Raw genomic sequence first — 27,709 nt, 5'->3', positions numbered from 1 at the left:
GTCATAGAACAAATAATTACTACATAAACACATTTTAACCAATCACATGGCAGAAGAAAAAAATGGATCACAACACTCTCACGGGTTACACTGTTTTTTTTTTAAATCATAACAAGAAGAGCAGGAAGTTAGCTTCTAATTGTGCTTGGGCTTTCAGTTTAAGGAACCTACAGGTAAAGTTGGATTAAGACTGACTGATATGACCAAAAACACAAAATGTAGAATTCCATACTAGTGCAACATCCTTAAAACAACAGCTATATTTTGGTGAGTCTGCCTTCCATAGAGAATCTGTCTAAAAAGTGGTCTGTAATAGTACAATGCCATCTAAGCACTCCTTTGGACTCTAGTTGAGATGTCAAAGCAATTATGAAAATAACAGGGAAATACATTCCATTACTCTCTAGTAAGAAAATTAAATTCCTCTTATGGACTTTTGACTTATTTCATGAGTAACAAAACAGTATCTCTCTAATGAATGCACAATGATTAAATGAATGAAACCCCGAGCTATGTGCACATCACTTTCATTAATGAAATGGAAAGAGAAAGCTTGTTGGTTTCCATTTCTCTAATTGACCACTTCTAATTAAAAATACTAATGCAGCAAAGTAATTAGGTTTGGTCAAATAGACCAAATATTATTTCTCTGTGGCATTTTGACACTGACTGTATACAGGCCACTGCAGTAGAATTTATCCTGATACAATTAACAATCAATTCAAACCCCAAATGCATGGTGTTCAGTTGTATATCAACAAAAATGACAAATGTACACAAAGCAATATTTTACAGACATTTCAGTAATCAGAGCCTGTTCACCAGTAGATGGCAGTACAGTCTAATGCAACACAGGCTCTCAAAAGGCATCAAGCGCTATCTTACAAGTGATAAACATCATTTTTCAACATTTTATCATCTTCATTCAGTTTCTAATATTAAACATCATATAGTGATAAGTTATATTTTATATATCAGTGTACTTGTGTAATTCATTGGGCAATAAAAGAAACTTGTCATATAAAGATGAAGAGTACTATCAGTTCTATGATTCAGTTCTTTTAAAGCTATAAATATTTAAGCACTGAGATGAACATGTAATTTATATAGAGAAGAATAATAATTTGTAATTCTGTAAAATAAATAAACAAAGTTGGCTCTTTCAACTTAAATGGTCTAAACGTGATAATGGAAAAAGTTTTGTTACTTCTGCACTAGTTATGCTCTCATGACTGAGATGATTTTAAATAGTAAGACATCTGTGAATATTTTCAGTAACAAGATATCACAAGCATCACTTGGAATGTTTTTTATTGATGCACATGTGTTCCCTCTCTCTCTCTCTCTCTCTCTCTCTCTCTCTCCTTTTTTATTTTTTTACCATTTTCTGCAGGAATTGATCGCATATGGCTGCTTGTCTTGTTTGTCACTCACTTTATTGCCAACTGCTGAAGTCTAGGGAAAAACAGCCGTGTCCTTCGACAAGGTCCCACACAATACAGATAGGAAGACAGCCACATATCTCTGAATTTACAGAACACTGATTATTTGATGGTCGAGTTTGTATGCTGCAATGTGTTTGATATTTGATCAAGGCGTCAGCTGTGCTGTTCTTCCTGTCCTCAAAATATTATACAAAAAATGATATGTGTGTGCGTGTGTATATATCTATATATATATAAAGAATTTGGAAATATTATTAAAAAATAATAATTATAAAATAAAATAAAAAAACATAAAAATTTATGCAGTCCTTCTAAGCATCATCTGTTGTGTCCACACTAGTGCTCCTTAATTGTTTTGGCCACAATCCAGTGCTGGAGCTCTCTTTAATTTAGCTCAAATTTTCCAATAGAAGCACAGATTGACAGTTTAACTTAGTCACGGATCTCTGCCACATCCTGGGCCTGATGCAAAATGAAAGTCATTGCCTTCATCTGGGCTGGGCGGTGCATCTCCTACCAGCCGGTTACATCAAGATAATTGTTTGTGAAAGAATGAGATTAGTTCTCTTTGTGAGAAATCTGACTGTGTGGATTGAATCTGATTGTGCGAATTGGATGATGGTATAACAAGCATGACCTTGTTCTCTGCCTGCAGAGTAAATAATTAGGGCCTGCATATGGACAGTATTACCCAGCTTAGAAGTGACAGCCTCTAACAAGAGAAACTGAACTAATCGAACTTACTGTCTTCTTGCAATGAATCAAATTGAAGTGACCTCTCCCAAAGTAAAGACAGACCTTCATCAGAGTCCTCATAAAAACAAGCCACACATATTACTTACAAAATAATGTCCTGATGGCCTTACAAAACACAGGAAACCTGGACATTTGACACCGATTGGATCCATTTGGAGGAACCAGTATGATAATGAAGAATTCATCTGTGGATTTGTTAAAGTTTTCCTTTAAACTTTTGAAATACATTCAGAGTTTTGTTTGGATGCTTAGTACTCTCCCAAAAAATAAAGGCTCCATAAAGGGGGCTTTGAAGCAATGCCATAGAAGAACCATTTTGGGTTCCCCAAAGAACCTTTCAATTAACGGCTCTTAAAAGGAAAAAAAAATTCTTAGTGTGAAGAACATTTGTATAATCTGAAGAACCTTTTCCACTATAAAGAACTTTTTGTGAAATGGAGAGATTCCATTGATGTTAAAGGCCCTTTGAGCGGTAATAAAGTCTGATTACAAAGTCTACACATTTATTGGGTCGTACAGTCTCTTTCTGACAAGTAGGTGGTTCTTGGCCACGATAAGAAAAAGTCTTGTCAAGAGTTTGGATTATGTGTGGGATAGCTAGAACTTTCACATGGATCTTACTTTAAAGTAATGACACATTCTACAAAGAAATATAAAAACTCTGAAAAGCAAAGAAACAAATGTCATTAAGTACACCCATTGACATGGCAGGGGAAAAAGCAACATTTCCACAGCAAAAAGCAACCTTATCAAATTTGTTCCTCTCCTGTGTTGGCTCTTTTTAAAGCTCTCTCTAGAAAAGGAAGAAAGAAGCCTGATGGTCTTCGACAGGTTCCAAGCAGAGCCATTAAAGAGCCTGATGGAGAAGGCGGCAGTAATTGTCACAAAGGAGGAAAGAAAGGTAGCCACTACGCAGGCTTTTAAATGAGCTGATTGCATCTCTTTGGCTGCCAAAATTGAAATGACAACCCTAAACATCGCACCTCTATTTTCACAGCCTCCACTCGGTTATTACATGGCCTGCAACGGAAAAGTGGGAGAGGGGATAGGCCAGAGTGCCTTTGTTCTCCGCAGCACCGCAGTCTCTCCCGTTTTAGCACTCCCAGCAGTGCGGTGCTTTTAAAGAAGAGCCTAGGGAAATTAGTTATCTCCACTCTACATGCAGGGAAAACCCTGCCATTAATCTTTAATTAAGGCTGTTACAATGGAGAGGGACACTGCAGTAATAGGAGAAAGAGAGCAAAGGGGTCCGCTATAACAACAGGAGACAGACAGCACATGAGTACATTAGTATGAGCTCATTCAACCATCATCAAAAACACTTCCTCTCATCATCTAACAGACTTTGAAGAGGACCCGTGCCACTTCAGCAAATACCAGGATAATTCTACTATTGTTATACAGTGTATTGAACTTTTCCAAATATTATTGTATTACGAGGTTGCAAATGTAATGGATGTATAATATTTCCATAATAGCAGGGACAATCTGTGTTTGGTGTTCTGTTTATACACTCACAGGGAGACCATGGATTAATTTATTGGTTAAATGGCTCATTGCTTGCAAACTGATCCTTAACACTTTCTATTCTAGCTTAAAGTTATATGTACAGTAACACAACAGATTCATATTATAAGCCACATATAAAAGAAATACGTCAACTTAAAATTATGAGGCAACTTGAGTTTATTCAACTAAGGGTAAAATAGTTGAATCAACTTAAAGTTGTTTTTTTCAATGAACATAATACAAAAACATTTAACACACTCCATAACAAACATAACTGAATTACAAAGTATGGCTACCAAAAATGCTATTCTGTTATTTGTTCAAGTCATAGCAACTTAAGTTTTCCCATTACTTTAACTCATCAAATTAATTTAACCAATTAACACACATTAATCTTTATTAACAAAATGCAACAGCACTTCTTAAGCACTGGACTAACTTAAAAGCCTGCAAAGACCAAAAAAAAACCAAAAAAGAAAAAAACAAAAGAAAAGAAACATGACCAAAAGAAACACTACCACAATAGTAGAGCTAAAATATCTAATTCTAAACAACAATTATGTATACATCCTCATACTTAAATCAAAACACATTATAACATTATTTAATTATGCTCCTCCAATTAACCCACTCAGTAACAGATGCAACAATATACATTTCAAAATCATTTGTGATTTGAGCAAATTTTCAAAAATGAGTTATTTTTGTATGTACATTATGTATGATTTTTTTTGGAATCAAGTGGATAGAGGCAGTAAAGCTTTCTGAAGGTTCCAAAGCAAAATCACAGAGAAACACTGCATCTTTTCCTCCACTTCTCCAAAAAAACAGTAGAACAAATATAAAAAGGAAACAATGCATTACCTTTTTTCATTTTACATATAAACAAAACCATTTAAGAAAAACAAATAACCAGAGTTTGTAACCAGACCATGTAAAAATCCCTTTAGTTTTTTAATTACAAATAAACTGATTAATAAAACTACAAAAGCAGTTCAATCAAGAGCAGCAAGTGATTCCCTCTTTTCTTTTATTAGATTAGATTAACATTAATCAGACAGATGGCCTATAGTAAGGCCTACTGTAATGCACAGATCTAATATAATGTTACACATCAGATGTTTTTCCCCAACAGTTCCCCAACCGTTCACTTAAGACATAACAGATTATGTACAGTATGTGTGAATACTTAAATACTGTAATTCTCTGTATATTCGGATGACAGTCAGCATGAGAAATGAACGGAGAAAAGGTACTCCTCTCAGAAAACGTACAAATAAAGGTAATTAAACATCTAAAATTATTATTTGGAGTATTGGGATCACTAAGATGAGGGCTTAATGAACTCATTTTTGTGAATACCTCAAAATCGACTAAAATCTACATTTCTTTCACTTTTTTTTTGCCTGTAGCTCAAAATGTCTCATTTTGCCAGCATGGGTCACATTTGTATTTATATTTGTTACAAAAGAAAATTATTCTGCACCAACTGGCATCCACAGTACTGAGCATTAGCAGCTGAGCATACTTAACTGTAAGGTTTTTATTTTTTTATTTTCTATTCTCAACTTCTTCTACATTGGACAGGTCAATCAACCTTTAAAACTGATACATTTATGTCTCCACACATTTAAATAAAGTTTCTTCAAAGGTTCTTTGCAACATTTTAGGTTCAACCAATGTTACAATAACAGCATATTGGTGAAAACATTAGTACATACAATATAGAGACAGGCCTACCAAAGAATGTAAGATTCTTCTATCACTGAAACTGCAAAACCCATTTCAGGGCCTTTATTTTAGTGTCCATTTGCAATCAGTTCAACAATCATATCCCTCTTACAAAATCTCATGTCTGTTCTCTCTGGCACAGGCAGCAGCGTGATCTATCAACTGCTGCAGAATGATGGGCACCATCAGTTTCATAAAGCTGCTCCATTGAGGGAGAGTGTCATCAGACAGTAGTTAATACTTATGAAACTTTAATGGTTTACTGATGAAAGCGACGTAGAGGAGCAGGCAGGAGCCCAGAGCAACACTCCGAGGGGACCAGCAGGATAAATGAGACTAATTATTGGATGAGGGTAGATCTGGTTCCAACGCCCCTAGCATGATATGTGACAGTAGCTGAGAAGAGCCAGATGTGGGTCTCTACCTTGGTGCATTGCAGTGATGGGATATTAAACCACCGTGGCTCGGGGGACAGTAAGCATAGCCAGAAATGGTCCATTCCAACACCTGTGGCATTGTGTCTCTGGGCCCACAGATAAACACCTGCTTATCGGTGTAAGGAGTGTGCTAACCAGCTAATGATTACCATGTGATGGATCCTTTGTTCTTATCGGACAGGGACTACAGGTCTTGTTTTACTCCAGGTTTATCCTCCCCCCTCCGGATTCATCTAAACCACTTGCATCCATGCTGTAATTGACTCAGGATTGTCTATAAAAATGGCACAGCTCTGTTGCAGGGCTTGGTCAGTAATACATGGAAATGTAATGCTGCAGCTACATCTTAAAGGGATAGTGCACACAATTACATTTTACACAAAAGATGATATTTTGGGGTTAAACGTTTTTGTGTTCCGCAGAAGAAAGAAAGTCATACAGGTTTAGTATGACATGAGTGCGAGTTAAATGATCACAGAATTGTTATTTATAGGTTAGCAGTCCCTTTAGTCTCATCCTCATGCCCATAGACCTTTGACTGAATGTCAGAGACATAATGCACACAAAATGGGAAACACTTTGGGAGTTTCAAAGTCATGATCTGATTGGTTGAATTCTACAGGATTTCTGTCTGCAAACAAAACCGTTGTGAGGCCAAATCCTTTATGGAAAAAGAAAGTTGTTGTGTTTACAACTGTGACATGACAGGATAGACTCTTGATGACTTAAGGCAATGTCTCTGTTATTGCAGGGACATTGGCAGCTCTTCAGCAGTCCTTGGCTAATGAAGTCCATATTTTGAAGTGAACCTGAGGTGTTTCTCCGCACAATGAAACTGAAGTGGCAAATATTTTCTTTCATATTCTGACGTGGATCCAAGTGTAACAGATTATCACAAATATAAAAAGTACTTGAAATTGATTCTATGCAGAGCCAATGTTTTGAGATTTTTGGACACGGCACTCAAAACTGAAGTAAGATGAATGCAAACTTGCAAGGGTGAAGTTTAAGCAGAATAAATGATTAGAGACGTCCTGCATGTGTCAATAGAGAGATGTCCAGTTATGCCATTTTGAATAAACATTGCAAGGTCAAAAAAAAAAAAAAAAATTAAACATATGCATGGAGGAAATGTTCACAATGATATCTATAACATGCATAGACCGTGTAATGGTCCCAAAAGGCCCAGATATCCTTATCGTTCCATCAAGTTTATGTAGCACATGTTTGTTCTTTAAAACATGAGTGCAGAGGTGGTTTGACAGAACGTGGCCCTTCTGTCTTAGCGACAGTTTGTTTCACAATGACACACCAGCCCCCAAACACATCAACACACAGATCACATCCTTGTCATCGCAGATTCCCTGTGAGCGTGAGAGCGTCTAATCGCAAAGGGACCTTAGATCAGTGGCCGTCAGACAGTCACCGGCTTATTACAAGCCATTCATCACCCACATCTCTGTTTTGAGCTCTGCTCCTTGGGGAACAGTTTTTTACGGTCCATTGTTTACCCATCAGTCTGTTCATGCTTTTCTTTTCCATTCTCTTCATCACGTCTTTCTCTGACATCCATATTACTAGACCCTTAAACCATTCAAAAACCCATATACATGCTAGCAACTTCCTTTGTTGGTTTTGGATGTTGCACCACAAAACAGATCAAATACAATTACAATCATGATTTGATTGCTTTTATAGGGGCGGGACAGCTATTAAGTGGAGAATATATTTTACAGACAAGCTATATAAAAGTTATATCTAGCGGTTTTTTTTATTTATTTAATTTTTTTTGGAATATATTAGTGTTTATTTAATTGCTAGTAATGTAATCTCTGGTTTCCTGCAGCTACCATTCTAATAAATACCAAAATGAACCAAGTCACTGGAGAGATGTGAGGTGTTGGGTTCAATAGAATTTAATAAAAACACATAATTCACACGTTTCAACATATTTTTTCCTCCACACTTGTCATCCACAAGTTTCATCTAAGGGTAATATTTGAAAAATTCTTGGCTTGCAACCATGAATAAACCTCAAGCTCTGCAGGCATTTTACTTGGAAATGCTTTCAATGCGGCAAAACTGTTTAATACTCTTTTTTGTTGTCAATCATGGTTTCATTTGTAGCATATTATCTAAAACTTGTAAGGCAATTGCAGTAACACACTTAGGGTTTGTGCAATAATCTCCGCATTTATTTCACAGGAATGTTTGATTATCCATGTCCGACAACCTTGCAAAGTTACTGTCCTCCTTATAGCTCAGTCACAAATGTTTAGGTGATGTGACGTAAATGCTTTTTAATCCCTAAAGGGGTCAACTATTTAAAGCTTTTGTTAGCTCTTCTACTTTGACGTCCCTGAGGCAAATGTGGTATTATTTCTATCTTAAAGCGACATATTTATCTTTCAGGCTAAAGTTCTGTCAGAAAGATTTCTTTTGTTGCAAATTCAACCCCCATGCTGTCCCATTAACGGTGTAATATTGAGGTACTGATAAATCTATACTTTCACTGTAGAGCTCTGGGGCTTAATCAGCTTGCAGTTTGAGACAGATCGAAGTGGAATTACTTTCATATGAAACTCAGCTGAACTTTTTGAGTAAAAAACAATCGATTGGTTCCCACTCCCTGCCTATTATATTCTGCCTGCCTCTCTGAGAGTATTAACATCCATAATGATTTTTCTTGGGAATCAGATCCCATGTGAGAGATCCTGAGCACAGCAGATCATTTGGGAATAGGATAAGAGAAGCCTCTCCGCCTCAGATTCGCATCATCTGATTGTATGGTTTGGTACCTTATTTACGCAGACTGGCTGCCATGGAAACCTCAAATCGATTGGGTGATGCTCCGCGTGGGGCCAGGAGTTATTATGGCATATTGGTTTTTCTGGACCATTCTGACACCTTTTAAAATGCACATTAGCTACGGTTTCCCACATATCTCGCCTGCCATATGGACTCACCTCAGCATTAGTTCCACTCCACTTTGAAGGGCAGTGCTGCTGTGGTCTCAGCTTTTCTGTACCTGCACTGAAAATGTGGAAATTGCTGGGTCTGCAATAAAAATAGTCCTTCTAGGGTACACTCTTTGTTTACCTAATGTAATTATCCTTTGAGATAGTTGTTCAGATATACATAATTATAAGCCCTTCCTACTCTACATGTTAATAACCTATGAGTATGTGTTGACTGTAATGCCTATAACAATATGAAATATTGCAAGGTTTAGTATTACTCTTGCTCTGCTGTATGGAAAGATAAATGACAAAGAGGACAATTGTAATATTATCCTTCATAAAGCACAGATTTTTGCAAATTTATCTGCCATCCTTTGTTATAAGAAACAGTTATATGTTACAATGTTAACTGTAACAGTAAAAAAAGGCTTAAAAAGTGAATGATTTGATCATAACTTGAAATGTAATACAAAGTTACAATTCACAATCATCCAAAAATATTGGAAAAAAATTAAGCAAATAAATTTTTAAACATCACTGTTTTGCTGAAATATTCTCACAAAACATTCCTTTTCAGGCTTTTTCATCTGCTGAATAAGTTTCATCACTCTGGTTTATTTGTGATTGAAGAAGTTAAGAGTGTTACAGCTGCCTGCAGTCTCTCCTACTGTACCCATCATTTATCATGGTAAAATTAATTTTATTATACAAGAAAAGAATTTGCTAAGTGCTGTAAAAATGATTTTCAGTTTAGCTTTCATTTTTTCTTTAAAAATCCTATGTCTGTAAAATACATTGTAGTACTTGATTAAAATGTGAGAGCAAAAAGTAATAACGTTGGTGAAATTTCTATGAAATGTGCATTTCTAACTGAGAGCCTGCTTCACTGGTAGGGTGATTCACAGTAGCTGGTTTTGAATGTGATTGACATCTTAAAGAGCCTACACTTTTTTCAGCGGTACTTAAATTTATTTCAAATGTTTTGTGGAGAGGTGAAAAGGGAAAAAAACAATAGAAAAGAAAGAAAGAATTACTGCAGAAGAATGAGTTTCCACCATTATCTATAAAGTACACTTAACTGAACTGGTTTCAAGAGTCAGATATGACCTTGGACATCAAGACCCTATACAAAATTGGAATAGTCTGTCATGCAATCAATTTCACAATCAATCAATTTAAAGGGATACTCCACCCCAAAATGAATTTTTTTGTCATTAATCACTTACCCCCATGTCGTTCCAAACACGTAAAAGCTTTGTTTGTCTTCGGAACACAATTTAAGATATTTTGGATGAAAACCGGGAGGCTTGTGACTGTCCCATAGACTGCTAAGCAAATTACACTGTCGAGGTCCAGAAAAGTATGAAAAACATTGTCAGAATAGTCCATCTGCCATCAGTGATTCATTCTTAACGTTATGAAGCGACAAGAATACTTTTTGTACGTGAAGAAAACAAAAATAACGACTTTATTCAACAATTTGTCTCATCTGTGTCTCTCCGCATCACTGTAGTGCCATTTTGGAGAATATGAGCTGAACACAGGCAGCTTACACTCTTCTGTGTCAGCCACGCCGTACGTTTCAAATCAAAGCATAAATACACGTAGAAAACGTATTTTCTGTGTTTGTCTGTGTTCTTCACGAAATCTCTGACATTTATTTAATTATTACAAAAATAATTTACATTTCTATAAGGATAATGACTTTTTTATTTACCTTATAGTTTTGTTTATGGTTCTTGAAAATGTCAAGCAAACTGTACGTGTTGGCATCTGTTGAATTTGATTAACTTTTGATTTCCAAAACAGATATGAAAACATTTTCCCCTTTTTAAAAGATAGTATGTCCATGGACAATTTTATTGTTAGTTGAATTATATTAGTTGAATTAAATCATAGCTTTTTTAACTGTCCTCCAAACAGACCCTTAGCCCAATATCTGCAATCCACTAGTTACAGTCGCATCCATCCGCAATCCGAAATTTATCAGCAATTGTGTTGCAAAATCCTTGACACTAATCATAAGAGCAACACATCAATACTTAGTTGGAGGGAGAATACAGCAATTGCACAGTCTCAAGGAAATATTTGTTATACGGTGGCAATGTGTATAAGTTATATTTGCTTGTTTACCCTTCTTTTTTAACTTGTGCAACAACCAGAATCATTTAAGAGAAAATCATGTATTTCTACACAATACTTTAAGCTGAAGTAATATACTGTGGAGTAGAAAAAGAAAACCCAGCCAAAATGTAGCCTAAGCATTGTAAATTCATTATGAATGTATTAACATGACACAAAGCATATGAATAAACAAATAAATAATGCATGAGGCAGCTACTGCTTTGGGCCATGGTTTGATAGAATCCACTGACATCTGTGATCATTTCAAGACTCTAACATTCCTTTATACACTTTATCACACAAGCTAATGTTTATTTCCACAGCAGTGAGGCATTTCTGAATAGTGTGGCTTGTTTGAACTTGTATTCACCTGCATAGACACAAGAGCAGGCCAATGAACGTATAAGGCAGAGAATATTCAAGTGTATCCAAGGTGGCTTATACTGTGCGTCCAGCCAGATTACTGCAGGTGAGATGTGTTCTTCTGCATGCAAATTTATTTAGACCTCTACAAAAAAGAATTTTGTTTTTCCCAAAAGTGTTTTCCTTACAATCTCTGGATTTTCAATGATGAAATGGCATTCATTTTTATCAACTCATCACTTGAGTCAATGTATATTTAGGTACAATATACAAGGCAAACAGTTCTAATGATAAATGTAAAAAAATATATGTCATTTTACAATATAGTTACAGTACCATGTGACAAACAGTGTGGGAGAAATACAACATACATCATAACACATTCTCTTCACCTATGCAGCACAATACGTAAGATGTCCGTTGTTGTAATGTAGTATTAGTACAGTTAAATTACAAATCAAGTACAGTACAATGCCAGTCAAGTTCAGAGAAGACACTTGAAAACAAGTCATAAAGCCTAAAACCGACAGGCGTACTAAAACTGCGGCATTCTTTCTTAGCTCATGCATGAACAATGATTTAGTCAGTTGTTTTATTAGGAAGACAAAACCTTCCAATATTTTCATTTGTAACATTTTATAACACACCCAGCCCTAAAGTTTAGCTGGCTGTTTAAAAAAAGGACCTGTGCTTTGCTCACAAGAAAGCATTACAAAACTATTGAAAACATACCTTGACATTAAATAGCCATAGAAGTCTGAAATGCATCCAAAAGACCATTCACAAATACAATTGGGCAAGAGGTATTCACTTCCAGTAAACTGAATAAAACACAGACAAGGAAACAATTCTGACCTGGGATGAAAAGGAATGTATACAGCAATGTAACACATTTCTAGCCTGAGAAATAGTGGTAGTAATGGCTTCTTGATAACTATGGGAAAGTTAACTTTTGACATAAGTCTGTGCAAAGCACTTCTTAATGTAATGTAAATTTTGTATCTTGGGTGAAAAGACAACTGTAAAAATCATGCAAAGTACAGGTTATTTTTACGATCCTATGAACTACTACACATATATGAACTGCAGTATGATAATAGACCAAAGAAAATTAGTTGTTTTCATGGGAAAAATGCCTTGCCTTAAAATAAAGAAAGAAAAACAGGAGATAAACACATTCTGCAACATCACAGAGTCATGTAAACAGTTGTCTTATTATTGCATTATTCATGTGACATGCTCACTCTGATGGAGTAATTAGATGGTTGCAAAACCAAGTTTTAATGTCTCTCAAAACATCTTGTGAAAAAGTCATTTGGGTAAACAAAAAGTAAACAAATACTCATAGTGACAGATATGGTCTAAAGAGCATAAACACACACAATGACACAAAACTGAATTTAGATGGAGCGTCCAACAATTACAGCCAGGGGTTCGCTATGAGAATAGTCTGCTCTAGGGTGGTTGTTGCTGGTGTAATTTTATGGGGGAATGAGCCAAACAAAATTCAATTTACCCTGGTAAAATTGCACTGAGCAAAAGATAGAAGGAAAATACTGAAAAGGGGAAGGAGGTTTACCTCATTTGTCACTGTACTGTCCAATCACAACACTTCAGAAGATGGGTGAATGGCCACACTGTTCCAATCCATGCCTCTGAAGAAATGCACATCCAAAACAAAACTATACTAAAGAGACCCTTTTGGCCCAGGATTGATTGAATAACATTTCTGTTATCATTCAGTGGGGAGATAGTATGAAATGTTGCTGAGTAGATTCATGCCACAATACATTGTATATTCAAGACAATATTGACCCTGTGTACTTGGTGGAAAGGGGAGCAGGATAAGCAAATATTTTAGAGGTAAACAAACCAAAAAAATAACTTAAGCGAAATGAAGTGCTTACAATTCAGCTTCAAGCAACTTTTTCAATGACTATAATTGGATATGTCTGTCTGTTAAAATACTGAAAACAACTTCACTGTGAAAAATCATTTCTTGTCTATATATATATACAGTATATATATATATATATTATATATATATATAAACAGGACACATTTACTTAAAGCAAAATTATGCAAGATATTAAGAGTTGTTTTTACAGAAACATCTCAATTTAAATTTATCTTACTTCACTGGCAAATATTTTATCTTTTTAAGCCCAAACTTCACCAGACCTTAAACGATCTCTGCTTCAAGCAAGAAGAACATTTAATAAAAGTTATTAAAAAATAATTTCAATAAAAATTATATAAATGAGTCTGGTTTAAGGAAGATTTTTTTTTGCAGTGTACACCTTGGTCAAAGAAGAGTCAAAATAGTGTATCTTCTCAGAGTTTTTTGCTGAGGAGTACACATTATGGATTAATAATGAAAAAGGAGGGAAACAAATAAGTACTCTTAATGTTTTATATATATATATATATATATATATATATATATATATAGTCTGAATAGTTAATGTCAGAATTAGCTGAAATGCCTCAGATGTGTGAAATCTTGTACTGCCTTTAAATAAGTCTGAATAAATGAATAAATTTGAATAAATAAAGGTGAATTTCTCAGGTAAATAAATTATTTATAAATTGCAGAAATAAATAAAAAAGATAAATAAACAGATACTTGTGCCTTTAGCTACCGTTCAAAAAAGTTCTCATTGACTGGCACCTTGTGTAGTCCAGAGGCTTATGCTTCTAATGATAAGCCATTCTTTCTGACTTGCTGTTACCACAATGCGAACACACTCAATATCAAATACTATCTTGTGGTCCACATCATGAACCTCAATGTTTCCATTTTTAAACTCCCCTAAAGTGATATAAGAGGAGCACTGCCTTCCCTTTTTGGTTCCTACTAATTTCTCCCCCACTTCAAGAGCTCCGTGATGCAAAATATCATTCTGCCGATCATCCGTTCCTGTGATGATCTTGATTTTGCTGATTTTTGTTGCCTTGTTGAACACTATTACATAAAAGTCCCCAGTGGACGGAGCCTTGCCCCAAAAGTACTCATCCACGCTACTGTAAGCTTTAGCAGCATCATAGCTCTCAAATACATTTATGTTTGTGTACAAACTGGCAGGTGGGTTGTCTGGGATATCAAGGGAGTCTTCCTCAAAGTCATCATCCTTAAGTTTGTTTTCTGCCCCCTTATAGGAGGAATAGTAGCCCATGTGTTGAAAAAGGGAAGGCTTGAAGCGAATCGCATCCTTCTGGGCCAGTAGGCCTCGGAAATGGATAAGAAGCCAATCGCAAGGCATCTCCTGATAGAACATGAGCAGGAAATGGGCAAGTCTGGGAAGGTCTCGTGAGTGGTACAGCTTCCCTATGTAGCCCAGTTTGGAGAATTCCAACATCACCCAATACGATCCCTCCCTAGATGCTACCACTTTCTTCAAGGCGGTGAGAAAGTTTCGAGAACAGCGCACATCATCCTCCAACATCATGTAGAAGTCTGACAGGTTGGTACAGAAATTGAGCAGAAACGCGTAATCTACATTCTGTTTGGAACGGAAGCGTACCCTATCTTCCGGATCATTGTAATTTCTCTTCAACCCATCCAGGGATGGGTAGTATTCCTCGGGTGCATGGATAACTAGCAGCCGTCCAGCAATGATATGGTGGCCAAACTTCCTTGAGATTTCATGAACTAGGCTCTCGCACCATGCCAGGTCAAAGTCTGCCAAGTGGACAACCACAACAATCTCTTTGAGCTCCTCGTAACTTGATTGGTCAAAAATAGACTTGATGGTCTCCAGCAGGTAGTTTCCTCGTTTTCTTTTCACAGATGACAATCCAATGGTGAGATACTCTGCAAAAGAACAGGAAAAATTATGGAGTAAGAGAATGTATGCCTTGAACTGATCTGACACCTTGTCTAGACTGTGAATACTATGGGATAGAAAAATATAAAGGAAAAAGGAAAGCAGTCTTACTCTTTCGAGGTAAAGGTGTTCCAGCAAGGTACCGATAAGTCACGTTGATCGTTCCAGAAAAATTGGTGATTTCTTTAAAGGTATGAACATATCGCTCTGAGTTCAGCGGATGCATTGAGGTTTCTCGTAACTGACGTTTGTCTTCCTCCTGAAACACATGACATCCAAGATCCAAGTCTAAATATTGTCACAAATCTAAAGTAAGTCAAAGTTTGTCACAACATTTCAATGAGTCTTGAAGCAAGAAAAAATGTCTAAAACAGGATTATATGTACATGAAAAGCTAAGATTCCTTTTGCATCTTTAAGTTTAAGCGCTGCAGGCTATTATTTTTAGATTTGACAATATTCTTGCACACTCTTGTATAATCTCATTAAATGTAAATGATGGCATTTGAAAGATTAATTGTACACACAATATTACTCACTCAACTTTTAAATAACTTATCTTGTATTAAATTCAATCACTTCAATGTCTTTTTACCACACATGATCTGTTCACACTTTACAAAAATTGTCCTGGCTGTGATGGTGTTTATATTTCAATTTAAATGGGTGTTATTTGGAACAGTGACAGTCAAAATGGCTACAGATTTTTTAATAATTCAACAGACAAACACAAGCGACATGCTATGATCACAAAGTTTTGATCATAAAGTTGGCCTCATGAATAATAAATTTTGCATTTGGACTGCCTCTACATTATGAAATTTTAAATAGGCTGCAGCGTGAGCTCTGATAATTATACATGCGCAGCACAGCACTGGCAGCCTTACACGCAACATTTGGTAATTAAAGCATATAAACAAAATAACTTTTCAGCACAGAGATAATTAATGCTAAATCACATGCAACAACAGTAGTCAAGTTGTTGTGAAGCCCACTATTGTCTTGTTATCTGCTCCACTGATGTTGTAAATAAATTGACCTCTATAATTTACCTGCTGGATTTCAACAGGTAAACAAACTCACCAGCACATAGCCATCCTCGATGTAGAGGTTTATGAAGAGCAGGAAGGTAATGAGAGCCACCAGAAAAGGAATCGTGGAACGTTTCCGGAAACATCTCATCTTGTCCAAGTACTTCAACACCAGTCTCATGATGGAAACACTACCGGTGTGATCTGATAGAAACAATGAGAAAATACTACATCAGGATGTATCATTAATGCGCTAAAAATACGCTAGGCATTTCTCAGACTGCTGTTTACTGTCTTTGAATTGCGATTCAGTAGATTCCCCTTTTTGTCATTCAAATTCGACTTCTTGCGGGGTGTGGCCAATTCAAAATCATGGTTTAACTGAATGGGAGACAATTTTTTAATTCTAAATTTTGCATAACCTTGATAGAAGTACAGTTCTGATGTGGAATTTCCTGGGTCTTTTTTTTAAATAAAAATATTTCAGATGTGAAAACTCTACAGTAAAAATGAAATGCAGCTCCATAAAATGATCATGTCTTTATTATTCAGGAGAAACTGCCACCAATTTCTGGCTGTGCAGCAATCAGAGAAGCACTTCTTTTTCTATATAAGACAGGGCATTCATGCTAAGGTCACACTAAAAATAAGCGGCAGGCTTGTGTGCTTCTAAGCCCAGTAATTAACCCGACAACGATGTAGGTATAATACAGACTTCAGCTGAAGAACACGCTGTGAGGTTAATACCCCGACCCCACTCACCAGGCATTAGCAAAGTATATACTATGTGCCTTTAAGTCCTTTTGTTCTGCCCTTTTTGAGGTCTGTGCATCAAGAACAAAGTATGGTTCTTAAAAGCTATATTGCAAAATGGCATTTCAATTTCATCTTCATCTGATGATACATAGTTGGAGTGACTGTCTTTGAAACAGAAGAAAAACCATTTCAGCTATGTGCAGAAAATAGGCCCCAGGCATTCTTTTAATTCTAAACTCAAATTACACAGAGTAATCCAAGAACAGAAAGCAGGACGCAAGTGTTTTGGAAGGCTTGCAGGTATCAGCCTTTTTGATGGCTCCTGCTAAGCACCTTAGACCACTAATGGAATACAAAATAACTTTACAGCTGATCCCATGACCAGATGCTTATTGATTCTGCCCTCCGCCAACCTGTTTCAACGGGGGATTGTCAAACCAATATTCTATGAGCTTTTGCTTGTACTTAAAAAGTAGTGAACACATTGAGACTACACACAGAGGCATAGCAATAGGGCAGCCAAGGCAGGCAATTGCCAGGGGCCCCACATTTTGAGGGGACCCCGACAGCTGACCATTTGAACAATCGGAAATGTCATTATTAATATAACATGGAGCAATTCATCTGCATCCCCCCTAGGGGGGACCCCTCTCGCGTTACGCTGGATGTGATGCGTCGGCCACCATTTTCTGGCACAGCGCTTACTCGTGCATTTGCTAATTTAAACATGAAGAGGACTTATCCTTCTGGCAGCCAGAAGCGGAAAAAAGCAAGAAGAGGAGGAAAAGAGGTAACATGACAGCGGTAAATGATGGAGATAAGATTGACTAAAGGATAATGTTTTCGTTGTTAATTCCATCTTATTTTCGTTTAATTATTTGCAAGATGAATTACTGGTAATACTCCATTTACCAATAGGGTTACTGCGAAACAGGTTAACTAGGGTTGCACTTAGCAGAAGCATATTATGGTAGTTTTTAGCAGGCTGCAACGCACGCATCACCTGCGTCCAGGGTGTTCGCGGGTCCTTAAAAAGTCTTAAATAACGTTTTCCTAATAAAAGGCCTTAAAAAGTCTTAAAATGTTTTATAAATATTTTTTGGTCACATTACCGCTAAAATATCTTAAGTCTGACGGACCTGACGACTGTTTACAATCACCGGACAGACCAAAGATTTTTTTTTCTCCTCTGCGGTAGTTACTGCATCATCAGAGAGAATCGCAGTAGCAGAACACAGGTCAAAGTACATTCTTAATGTTCTCAATAATAATAATATAGGTCGAGCTACAGCTGATCAGCCTTCTAGCTAGTTTAAATTGTTTTTGTTTTTTCACTTGCCCAACCAGACAAATAACCTGATTAAAATAAATAATTATAAAATATAAAATAATATAAATAAAAAAATAAACAATAATAATAATAAATAAATAAATAAATCAAACATAACCAAAGAAGCATCGAAAAGCGAGAATGATTCTTATAATTTTATTAGCCTACATTCAGTGTAAATGACGATTGATAAAGGATAGTGTATTTCTGGTGTCAAGGTCGCGCTGTTTAGGCTCACTGTTTCTCTCTTTGTGAGAGAGACAAAATGAGGGTAACAACACATAAAGAAGCTCAGAAGAAACACACCAAGGTAAAAATTCAAAATGTTTAGTTTATTCCAAACATGATATAGTTAAGTAACATGCCATGATAAATGAGCTATTTTGCTGAATATTCTCACGACGCAACTAACTAAATAAATAATTAAAAACACCTATGAGTGCAAGCATTATGTGAATTATAGACTAGTGCGTGTGTGCATTTACAGAGCGCTCTTTCACTGCATGATTCAGTCTATTAAAATAAATTCTGAATTATCACAAATTTAAGACATGGTGGCAGAATCACATGAAGGGTCCGTTTTTTTTTTTCTCCAAAAATGACCATGATTACAAATGTAATGTACATAATACCTTTTTAATGCATTTTTAATACATATTTAATATATCTTTCTTGTCAAAGAAACTTTTAGTCAAGACAAAAGAAAATGCTATGCATTTGTACTTAATGACACACTGCATTCTTAGTACTCGTCTACTGCAGAAAATGTCAGTACCTAAATATATAATATGCACTTATTATCATTCACAGAACATTTTAACTTTTTAAACCAACTCATTACAAGACAACAGAATGTAGACAGCAGAAAAGCATGTTGCCAAACTGATAGTTGTACTGCACATTTCATTTTCTTGTGCATTTAATTACACAAGTGGCTGGGTTTTAAATTTTCCAGTTCAAACCATTTAGCATTTTGAGACATGCAGGTGGATTCATGTAATGTTAATGCAGCGTAATAGCAATGCTGGATTGATTTAGCCTGAAAACCTGCTTCATCATCCACTGGCGGTGAAGTGAGGAGAACCAGAGCAGACCCCCAGCAGACCACTGATGGTTTTGCATAACATCACATGGTACCTAATTCTAATACTTTACCTTGCAAACTAACTTGATATGATCATGTGAGAAATTTCAGATTTTAATATAGTGAGGCTGAGTCAATAAATAATATCCTCTTAAAGTTAATGTACTGAGAGTAGCTGAAGGGGAATTAAAAGGAGAGATACAAGTAAGAAAAAAGCAAGATACTGTAAAAGGTGGGGGGGGATAAAATTATGTCATCATTTACTCACCCTCATGTCTTTTTCCCTTCTGCAGAACACAAAAGAAAATTCAAAGAAGATGTTTCCTTGAACTAAGCAGACAGAAAGTTAAAATGCCACTACAAATGTTTCCAAATATCTTGTTGCAAAACTGTCTGCATTTCCCAGGTATTCTTCCACCCCCTGCAATCTCCAAATGTCCAAACACTTCAGACAAAACCTCAGGCAGAATATAAAACATCCATTAGTAATGTACTAAGCTGAGCTGACATTATCCCTCCTCCTTTCATGGATGCAAAGAACGGCGCTTGTTGACATTAAAAAAAAAAATAATTCTGAGCTCTGAAACCTAAAACTCCTCGAAAACTGTAGAAAAACAAAAATTGAATAATGACTGCATTTCTTCCCAGAATACAGCTGCAGATTTAGTTGCCTGGTACCTTCATCTATTGCGTAATTACACCTGACAGGGTCTGATTCTGGAAGAGCTGAAATTACAGGCAGACACAGAGCCGTCCACAGCTGCCGAGGATCTCATTTGAGGGAGTGCTGACGTAAATAACCTGCGGCTCATCCTCACTTCCTGCCGCTCTGTAGATCATCACCTCCCGGGGTGAGCAGCCCTTTTAGCAGTCAATATAAACTGGCCATTTAGAGCGGTACCGCCGTGCTAAACGAAGCAGCTCAATTAAAGAACGAGAGGAGTAATCCAAAGAGTTGATTTCATAAAAACACATGCAATCCAGCTGGTCCTACTGACTAACATTGGCTTGTTTGTGCATTACGCTGCGTTCGCTAATGCAAACTGCCACAGTTTTACCAAACTCATAGGAAGTGTACTTATAAACACCCATTCATTTTAAAATGAGAACACTGTGCGAGCATCATTTCGAGCTGCAAATTTGCAGATATTTATCTACCGTTCTTATCTTTTCACTCTCCTCTTGGTGACGGAGAGAGTGTCATTTCTCCCAGGGTGCAGTCTCTCTCTTTGCCTTGGTGACATGCAATAGAGAATAAACTTCAGAATGAGAAACAAGAAGCTCCCTGGTGAGAGGAAGGCAATTACAGTCATGTCTGATGTGCCGCTAGACCCCATGAATAAGAAAAACAAATCAGTTTACAGAGTTGGGAATGGCTTAGAGAGATGTTTGAGGAAGGATGTCTAGTAGATTGTGAGACTGCTATGCAATTTTTATTATGTAAATGCACTATGAGAGAATGTGGAATTAGAGAACACTTGGTTTGATTTGGATTTAATACAAACACTCACAGCATCTCGACTATAAAGAGTGAACCTACAAGGCCATGTACATGAGGGTATTGCGGCTGTTTCACTGGTGTTAATCTGCAATCAAAGAATTACTGCAGCAAGCAAAGAAGTCTTGTGTATTTTCTACAAGCCTGATCCTTTAAGGCCAAAATACAAACATGTGTGAGTCCGCAGATTTCCTTCTAGCTCGGTTTTAAAGTAAATGAAGTCTCTAAAACATCTTGCCACTGAATAGTTCCAATTCTAATTCTTAAAAAGCAAGCCAAAACAGAGCTAAACCCTTTAAATTTTCCTGCCACACAGACGCTTGCAGCTCAAATGCTCAGCTAATGTTGAAATCATGAGCCACCCATATTCTTTCAAATCAAAACAGCTTCATAAAACCTCCCTCAGCTTTAGCTTTTATGCTACTTGGGACACAGAGGCGTACCTTGCCTTAATGTGAAAACCTGCATAGAGTAGAGGGGAAAAAAAGCCATTTTGACTAAGAGAGAAACAGATTAATAAAGCTGGCAGTAGAAAGCAAGTCTTCCACATTTGATCTTGTTATCTGTTTTACATTATTTCCCAAGGGCATGCTGCACCTCGCTGATATACAGCTCTGCGCAAATAATCAATTAAGCCAGCAGATTCTACAGCTTTCTGCTCTTGCTTTGTGTCAGAGCTTCAGCCACTTAAATAGATTTTTCTCCTCAACAAAAGAGCTGAAAAGCAGAAAAAGAGTACCGGCTTCAGACGATAAGAAACATCGCCTCTAGATGAACACTGTGGGCTTCAGTTCTGTGAATGAACTTTTGATAATTAAAAGGATTTCTTTGTGTTAATCAATTTGTGTGCATTGCTGCCTTGTTTATTGAAATTTGCCATTAGTCTTATTTACAAAATAAAAAAATAAATAAATACATAATATACAATTATGTGAAGGATCATAGATCTCTGTGGAGAATGTGCAAACAAAACCCTTGAGGGAAAAAGTCTGGTTCATCATGGTAGAAAATAAAAGGTTATGATTTATGACTAATGTAATTAACTATGCTCATATGAAAGCATTGATTAATCATTTGCAATTGCCCAGGGTACTGACTAAACAATGACTAAACAAAAGCAGTTGTAAATGATCAGCAATTATAAGTATAATTCTATACAGCTTATTATTAACTCCTTATGACCACAAACTACTAAATTAGAATGATGATAGCTAAATATACAAATGAATCCAGAGTGTAGGATAGAAGTAGAAGCCCTAAATACTATTTTATAAATAAAAAATGAATGTTTTTGAACTGACCTAAATTTTTTCTGCAAATTATTGCAGTGTCAAGATGTTAAAAAGAACCAAATTAAGTATATTTTATTGACTGGCCATAGATTTTGTTCACAACATTGTAAATGAGCAGCCTAATAGTTAAGAATATGAAATGCTATTATATTACATTATGCATATAAATATACTACCACAATGATAACAACACTTTTAATAATGCAAACAGTTTTAGAGAAAACCCCAAAAATTATACTTACTATTTTACACTGACTAATAATGACTGTAATATTTTTCAGTTCTGCTCATGAATATAGATACTAAGTAATTTAATCCAAACACTGAATATCTGATTATGTTTTCCATTACAAAGCAAACTGATTTAGCAGTATGTCAGCATACTTTTATTATGTAGCACTAACACAGCACATCTTTGTTTCTCAATAGTCTGACTGCCGGTAAATGTCTGCGTATACCAGCGTTTGTACGTGCCTGCTGAAATGGCTCTTCCTGACATCGGTTTTGCTCATCAACACATTCTTAAGGCATAAGATGTTCTCTGGAGAGTTTGCAAGCTTGTAACAGCAGAATCTTCACTAAAACACATGAAAAACATTGTTCAACTATTGCTGACACTGTCAGACACAGAACACACACACATTTCCCCCTTTTCTTTTAAGAAGACAGGAAATATCAAGTCATAATTTTCTCACTAAACCCTGCTTAGTCAAAATAATTCTTGTTTGTTCTTCGCAGCAGGCTGAGAAAGCTGAGGTAGGATTTCTGTTTCTGCGCAAGTGACAATATGTAAACACAGTGCGGACACCTGTTGTCTAGAACCCGATGACAATACAAAAAAGGATCTCTATCCTCACACCCCAGTCTCAAACTTTCCTCTAAAGCATCTGACATCTCTCAGTGTTGCATGAAGTTTCATACTTAAACCTTTCTGTGAGATAAAAGAATACATTTGTTTATATCCCCATCCATAGTCTTGGTGGCAGCCTATTTTTAGCGACTCTCCTGCACAAAAGCCATCGTGCTGCTTTACTGTGAGGATCTGCCGAATGCCTCTCTGTTTTGATGTATGAATAAATCCAGTGCCCCGCTTGGATTTGGGCACAGTCCAGGCTGCAGCAGGCACCAGCTGTACAGGTGGCTTAGCTTCATGTTGGAAGCTGTGTGAAAAGCTTGACTGATGCTGAAAACAAAGCAAATTCTATAATGGTTTACATATGCCAGTTCCCTTAATTGTAACAATAAGGGAGCCAAACATGCTAGAACTGAATAGAATTGCATTACTGAGCAAACAGGAGAGATTGCATGATTTGTTTTTCGCTTTCCATTGCATTCCAAGCTTTTGGTCCTCAAAGAATAAAAATAACAACTTCAAGAAATGTATTAATTAATCAACAAATCAATCATGGATCAATCAATTTCTAAAGATTTAAATTCTATTTATAACTCTAAAAAATAAAAAATAAGCAAAAATATCATTGTATTTAATATAGTGCATGGTTTTTATTCATTGAACACCATTTACAAGCAAAAACAGTTCTAAATCAATTTGTCAGTGGATATTGATATGAGAGGACAACAGGGGATGGACTCTTTTTTTTGTCGATTATGGACTCATATTTTGGCTAGAAGCGACAGTTTAAAGTTAATAATGGATTTGTTTCTTAAAAACACATAGCATTTCTCTTCACAAGATATGAATTAATGGACTGACTGGAGTCGTGTTGATACTTATGGATTATTGTGATGCCTTTATCAGCTGCCTGAACTCTAATTCTGACGGCAGTGCTGGGTAGATTACTTATAATTTGTAGTCTGTTACTGATTACAAATTACATGATAGAAATTGTAGTTTGTAACATAATCTATTGGATCACACATATTAGGTAATGTATTCTAACTATCTTTTGATTCCTTTTGACCTAACTCGTAAGAAAATCTTATTCATTCTTTGTCATCAACATCATGAAATATATTTAACATTACAGTATCCCGGGTTTCAGAAACTAGGGTTAGTGATTGAAATGCAGGGGGTTTGTGAGTTAATGAAAAGCAATTAATTAATTAAATAATTAAACTAATTAACTCTTTTTCAAATAAAACCAATTAAAATAAAACATTAAAGTAGAATTTTATTTTTTTTACAAAGGAAAATTTAAAGGAGAGGAAAAAAAAGAATTAGGGTGAATCAATAAATTATGAATAATTTACTGCAATTTTATGAATATGTAATCATGTAATCTATAGAAAAGTAACTGCAATCTGATGATGAACATGTAAATGAAAATAAAAGACCTTAATTTCTGGAATCTGACTAAATAATCCAGATTACATGTAATCAGTTAGGATAGACTGGGGAGTGTTTTAACTCGGTGTCAGTTGGCAAGTAAGAAAAGAGCTGTGGTGATCATACACTCCCATAATATTTTTAAACTTACAGTAGTGACAACAATGTCAAGTAAGCAATGCAGGTGTTTTGTAGATGGGTGTAAAAGTGAACATAAAGAGTCCTCATTTTCTCCTGAATGAGAGCCACTGAAGACACAGTGGATTAGTTTTGTTTTTGATGGTAATACGCCATCTAATACACCTAAATTAATTTATGTCTGTGCATAATAATTTTTACTCTAGATGACTTTCTGAATGAGGGACAATTTAACGCTTTTGCTAAAAAGTTAAAACTTAAGGATAGATCTAGTTGGTGCTTTGCCTTCATGCTTACTTCAAACCCACATGCTAAAACAGTTAGCTATGTTATGGCTGCTTGGATTGGGGATAGCTGTAACAGTTAATTAAAAATGTAACAACAAACCCCTTATAATGATTCCAATAAGTCCAGTCCAGTCATATTCTCTATTGAGCCAAAGTCATGCTAGTTTTTTGTTGCACATCAAGGAATTTATGTGGTGAATGCGTTTCCACCATAGTTTATGCGCATTTCTTTTTAATGGATAAAATATTATTTGCCTCAATAGAGCACATATTTTTTGTGCACATTTTTAGAATTTATGTGCATCTTGGCATTTCCATCCAGCATTTTTTAATGTGATATCAGAATAATTCATATAAAAATAGGTGGATGGCAACATAGCTAGTGACTGCACACACATAAAACACTCAAAAAAACACACACTGCAATTGTTTTATGCTAAATTAAAGGTCATAAAAGAAATACATGAAATACAAACAACAAAAAGTATCAGTTAAAAAAAATATATATATATTATGATATTTTTCACTAAGCTTGGCACAATGTATTGTCTTATCTGCAAAAGATACGTGATGCTACCACATATTTTGAATCAAAATCAGGTATCTTATCAAATTCATTTTTAATGTAAAAGTGTACACTGCATTTTTTACTTGAATATGCAAGGCTTCTGGTGTCAGCTGTTTTCATAAAATTATTTTAATGTATTACTGTAATCAGAAACACAGCTATTCACCTATAGTGGCTAATGAATCAGAAGTCTCACACATTAACAGGAAACAGCTTACTTTCACATTGAAAATAAGGGGATTAAGGCAGTGTAATTATGCTTCAGAAACGTTTGCGTTGTGAGCATATCTGTGATGCCTTATAATGCTTTTGGAACTGAGCCACTGACCTCACAATATGTGCAAACAGTTCTGGTCTATGTTGTCTGACATTCACACATTTTTAAAATCACAGTATGGCTTCTTGCTAAACATGAGTGACTAATGCTTACTCAAATCTCTACCTCTCTGTGCCTTTAGTTATGTGGTGCATCTTACAAGGTTGTTGAGCGAGGCTCTGTCATTGCCGTGAGGCAGAGTTTTACCTTTAAGGTCAGTTAGAGACACGGAGGCCTTTGAAATTCTATCAGCAGAGAGTGTAATGAGGAAGAGAGGCATGAGAAATGATTCATGTGTGAACGAGCCTCTCAGAAGCACCTCTTAGCAGTTAGCACTTTGACCCAGATTATAGCACCAACCCAAAACTCAAAGGGGAGCTCTGGAGATGGACCTCAGTGATACGACTTCCCCCGTTTCCACTTTAAAAAGCACAAATACATGGTACAGTCTTTCTCATTCTTTGGTTGCTTCCACTTTCTTCCTTGTCTTCTTTTCCATGCTTCAATCCATTTTCCTCAAGCAGACTCAAACAAAACTACACATGTATGGCTTTTCCTTTCTCTCAAACATAAAAGATCCTATAGCCACTAAAAACCGTATGTGTGTGATAGTGCCATGTGGATTTCTGAAATGAGAAGATTTAAATTTTTTTAGTCCAGTATAAATTCATGTTCCAATTCCAGTTGATGTTTGCATGGCTATTATTATTAAAGGTCACCTTCCTATTGGACCATTAGACTACAAATCCTCAGTAAACACCACAGGTTCTAGTAGGGCTATAAACATGGAGATGAAAGGGATAGTTCACCCAAAAATCAAAATTATGTCATTAATGACTCACCCTCATGTCGTTCCAAACCCGTGAGACCTCCGTTCATCTTCGGAACGCAGTATAAGATATTTTAGATTTAGTCCGAGAGCTTTCTGTCCCTCCATTGAGAATGTATGTACGGTATACTGTCCACGTCCAGAAAGGTAATAAAAAACCTCTTCAAAGTAGTCATGTGACATCAGAGGGTCCGTTAGAATTTTTTGAAGCATCGAAAATACATTTTGGTCCAAAAATATCAAAAACTACGACTTTATTCAGCATTGACTTCTCTCCCGGGTCTGTTATGAGCGCGTTCACAGCACATCCGGTTCACGAACGAATCACTCGATGTAACCGGATCTTCTTGAACCAGTTCACCAAAATCGAACTGAATCGTTTGAAACGGTTTCGCGTCAACAATAAGCATTAATCCACAAATGACTTAAGCTGTTAACTTTTTTAAACATGGCTGACACTCCCTCCGAGTTCAAATAAACCAATATCCCGGAGTAATTCATTTACTCAAACAGTACACTGACTGAACCGAGCCAGATAACGAACGAAACATTGACTCGTTCTCGAGTCAAGAACCGTTTCTGTCGGACGCGTCCGGTTCGAGAACCGAGGAGCTGATGATACTGCGCATGCGTGATTCAGACAAAAGAACAGAACTTCCCATCTCTACCGGTGATCCGAAAACCGATTGCAACCGGTTCTTGACTCGAGAACGAGTCAATGTTTAGTTCGTTATCTGGCTCGGTTCAGTCAGTGTACTGTTTGAGTAAATGAATTACTCCGGGATATTGGTTTATTTGAACTCAGAGGGAGTGTCAGCCATGTTAAAAAAGTTAACAGCTTAAGTCATTTGTGGATTAATGCTTATTGTTGACGCGAACCGTTTCAAACGATTCAGTTCGATTTGGTGAACTGGTTCAAGAAGATCCGGTTACATCGAGTGATTCGTTCGCGAACCGGATGTGCTGTGAACGTGCTTGTAACAGACCCGGGAGAGAAGTCAATGCTGAATAAAGTCGTAGTTTTTGATATTTTTGGACCAAAATGTATTTTCGATGCTTCAAAAAATTCTAACGGACCCTCTGATGTCACATGGACTACTTTGAAGATGTTTTTATTACCTTTCTGGACGTGGACAGTATAC

The 27,709-nt window shown here is 36.3% G+C and overlaps 1 protein-coding gene across 1 annotated transcript in view; it reads right to left on the bottom strand.

Annotated features, from left to right (window-relative positions):
• Positions 1-13,362: 13,362 nt before the first annotated feature.
• LOC109100200 (alpha-1,3-mannosyl-glycoprotein 4-beta-N-acetylglucosaminyltransferase C-like) overlaps positions 13,363-27,709 on the bottom strand; it is a 94,294-nt gene continuing 79,947 nt past the window's right edge. The window contains exons 3-5 of the mRNA XM_042775388.1: positions 16,235-16,386; positions 15,264-15,411; positions 13,363-15,139 (exon numbers count right to left, since the gene is read on the bottom strand). Coding sequence (XP_042631322.1) covers positions 13,983-15,139; positions 15,264-15,411; positions 16,235-16,363 — 1,434 coding nt within the window. The 5' untranslated portion in view covers positions 16,364-16,386 and the 3' untranslated portion in view covers positions 13,363-13,982. The remainder of the gene's footprint in view (positions 15,140-15,263; positions 15,412-16,234; positions 16,387-27,709) is intronic.

Source organism: Cyprinus carpio, chromosome A18 (assembly GCF_018340385.1).
Source record: "Cyprinus carpio isolate SPL01 chromosome A18, ASM1834038v1, whole genome shotgun sequence".
Lineage (NCBI taxonomy): Eukaryota > Metazoa > Chordata > Actinopteri > Cypriniformes > Cyprinidae > Cyprinus > Cyprinus carpio.
The sequence above is the reverse complement of the archived record's forward strand: the minus strand, read 5'-3'. Positions and strand labels throughout refer to the sequence as shown.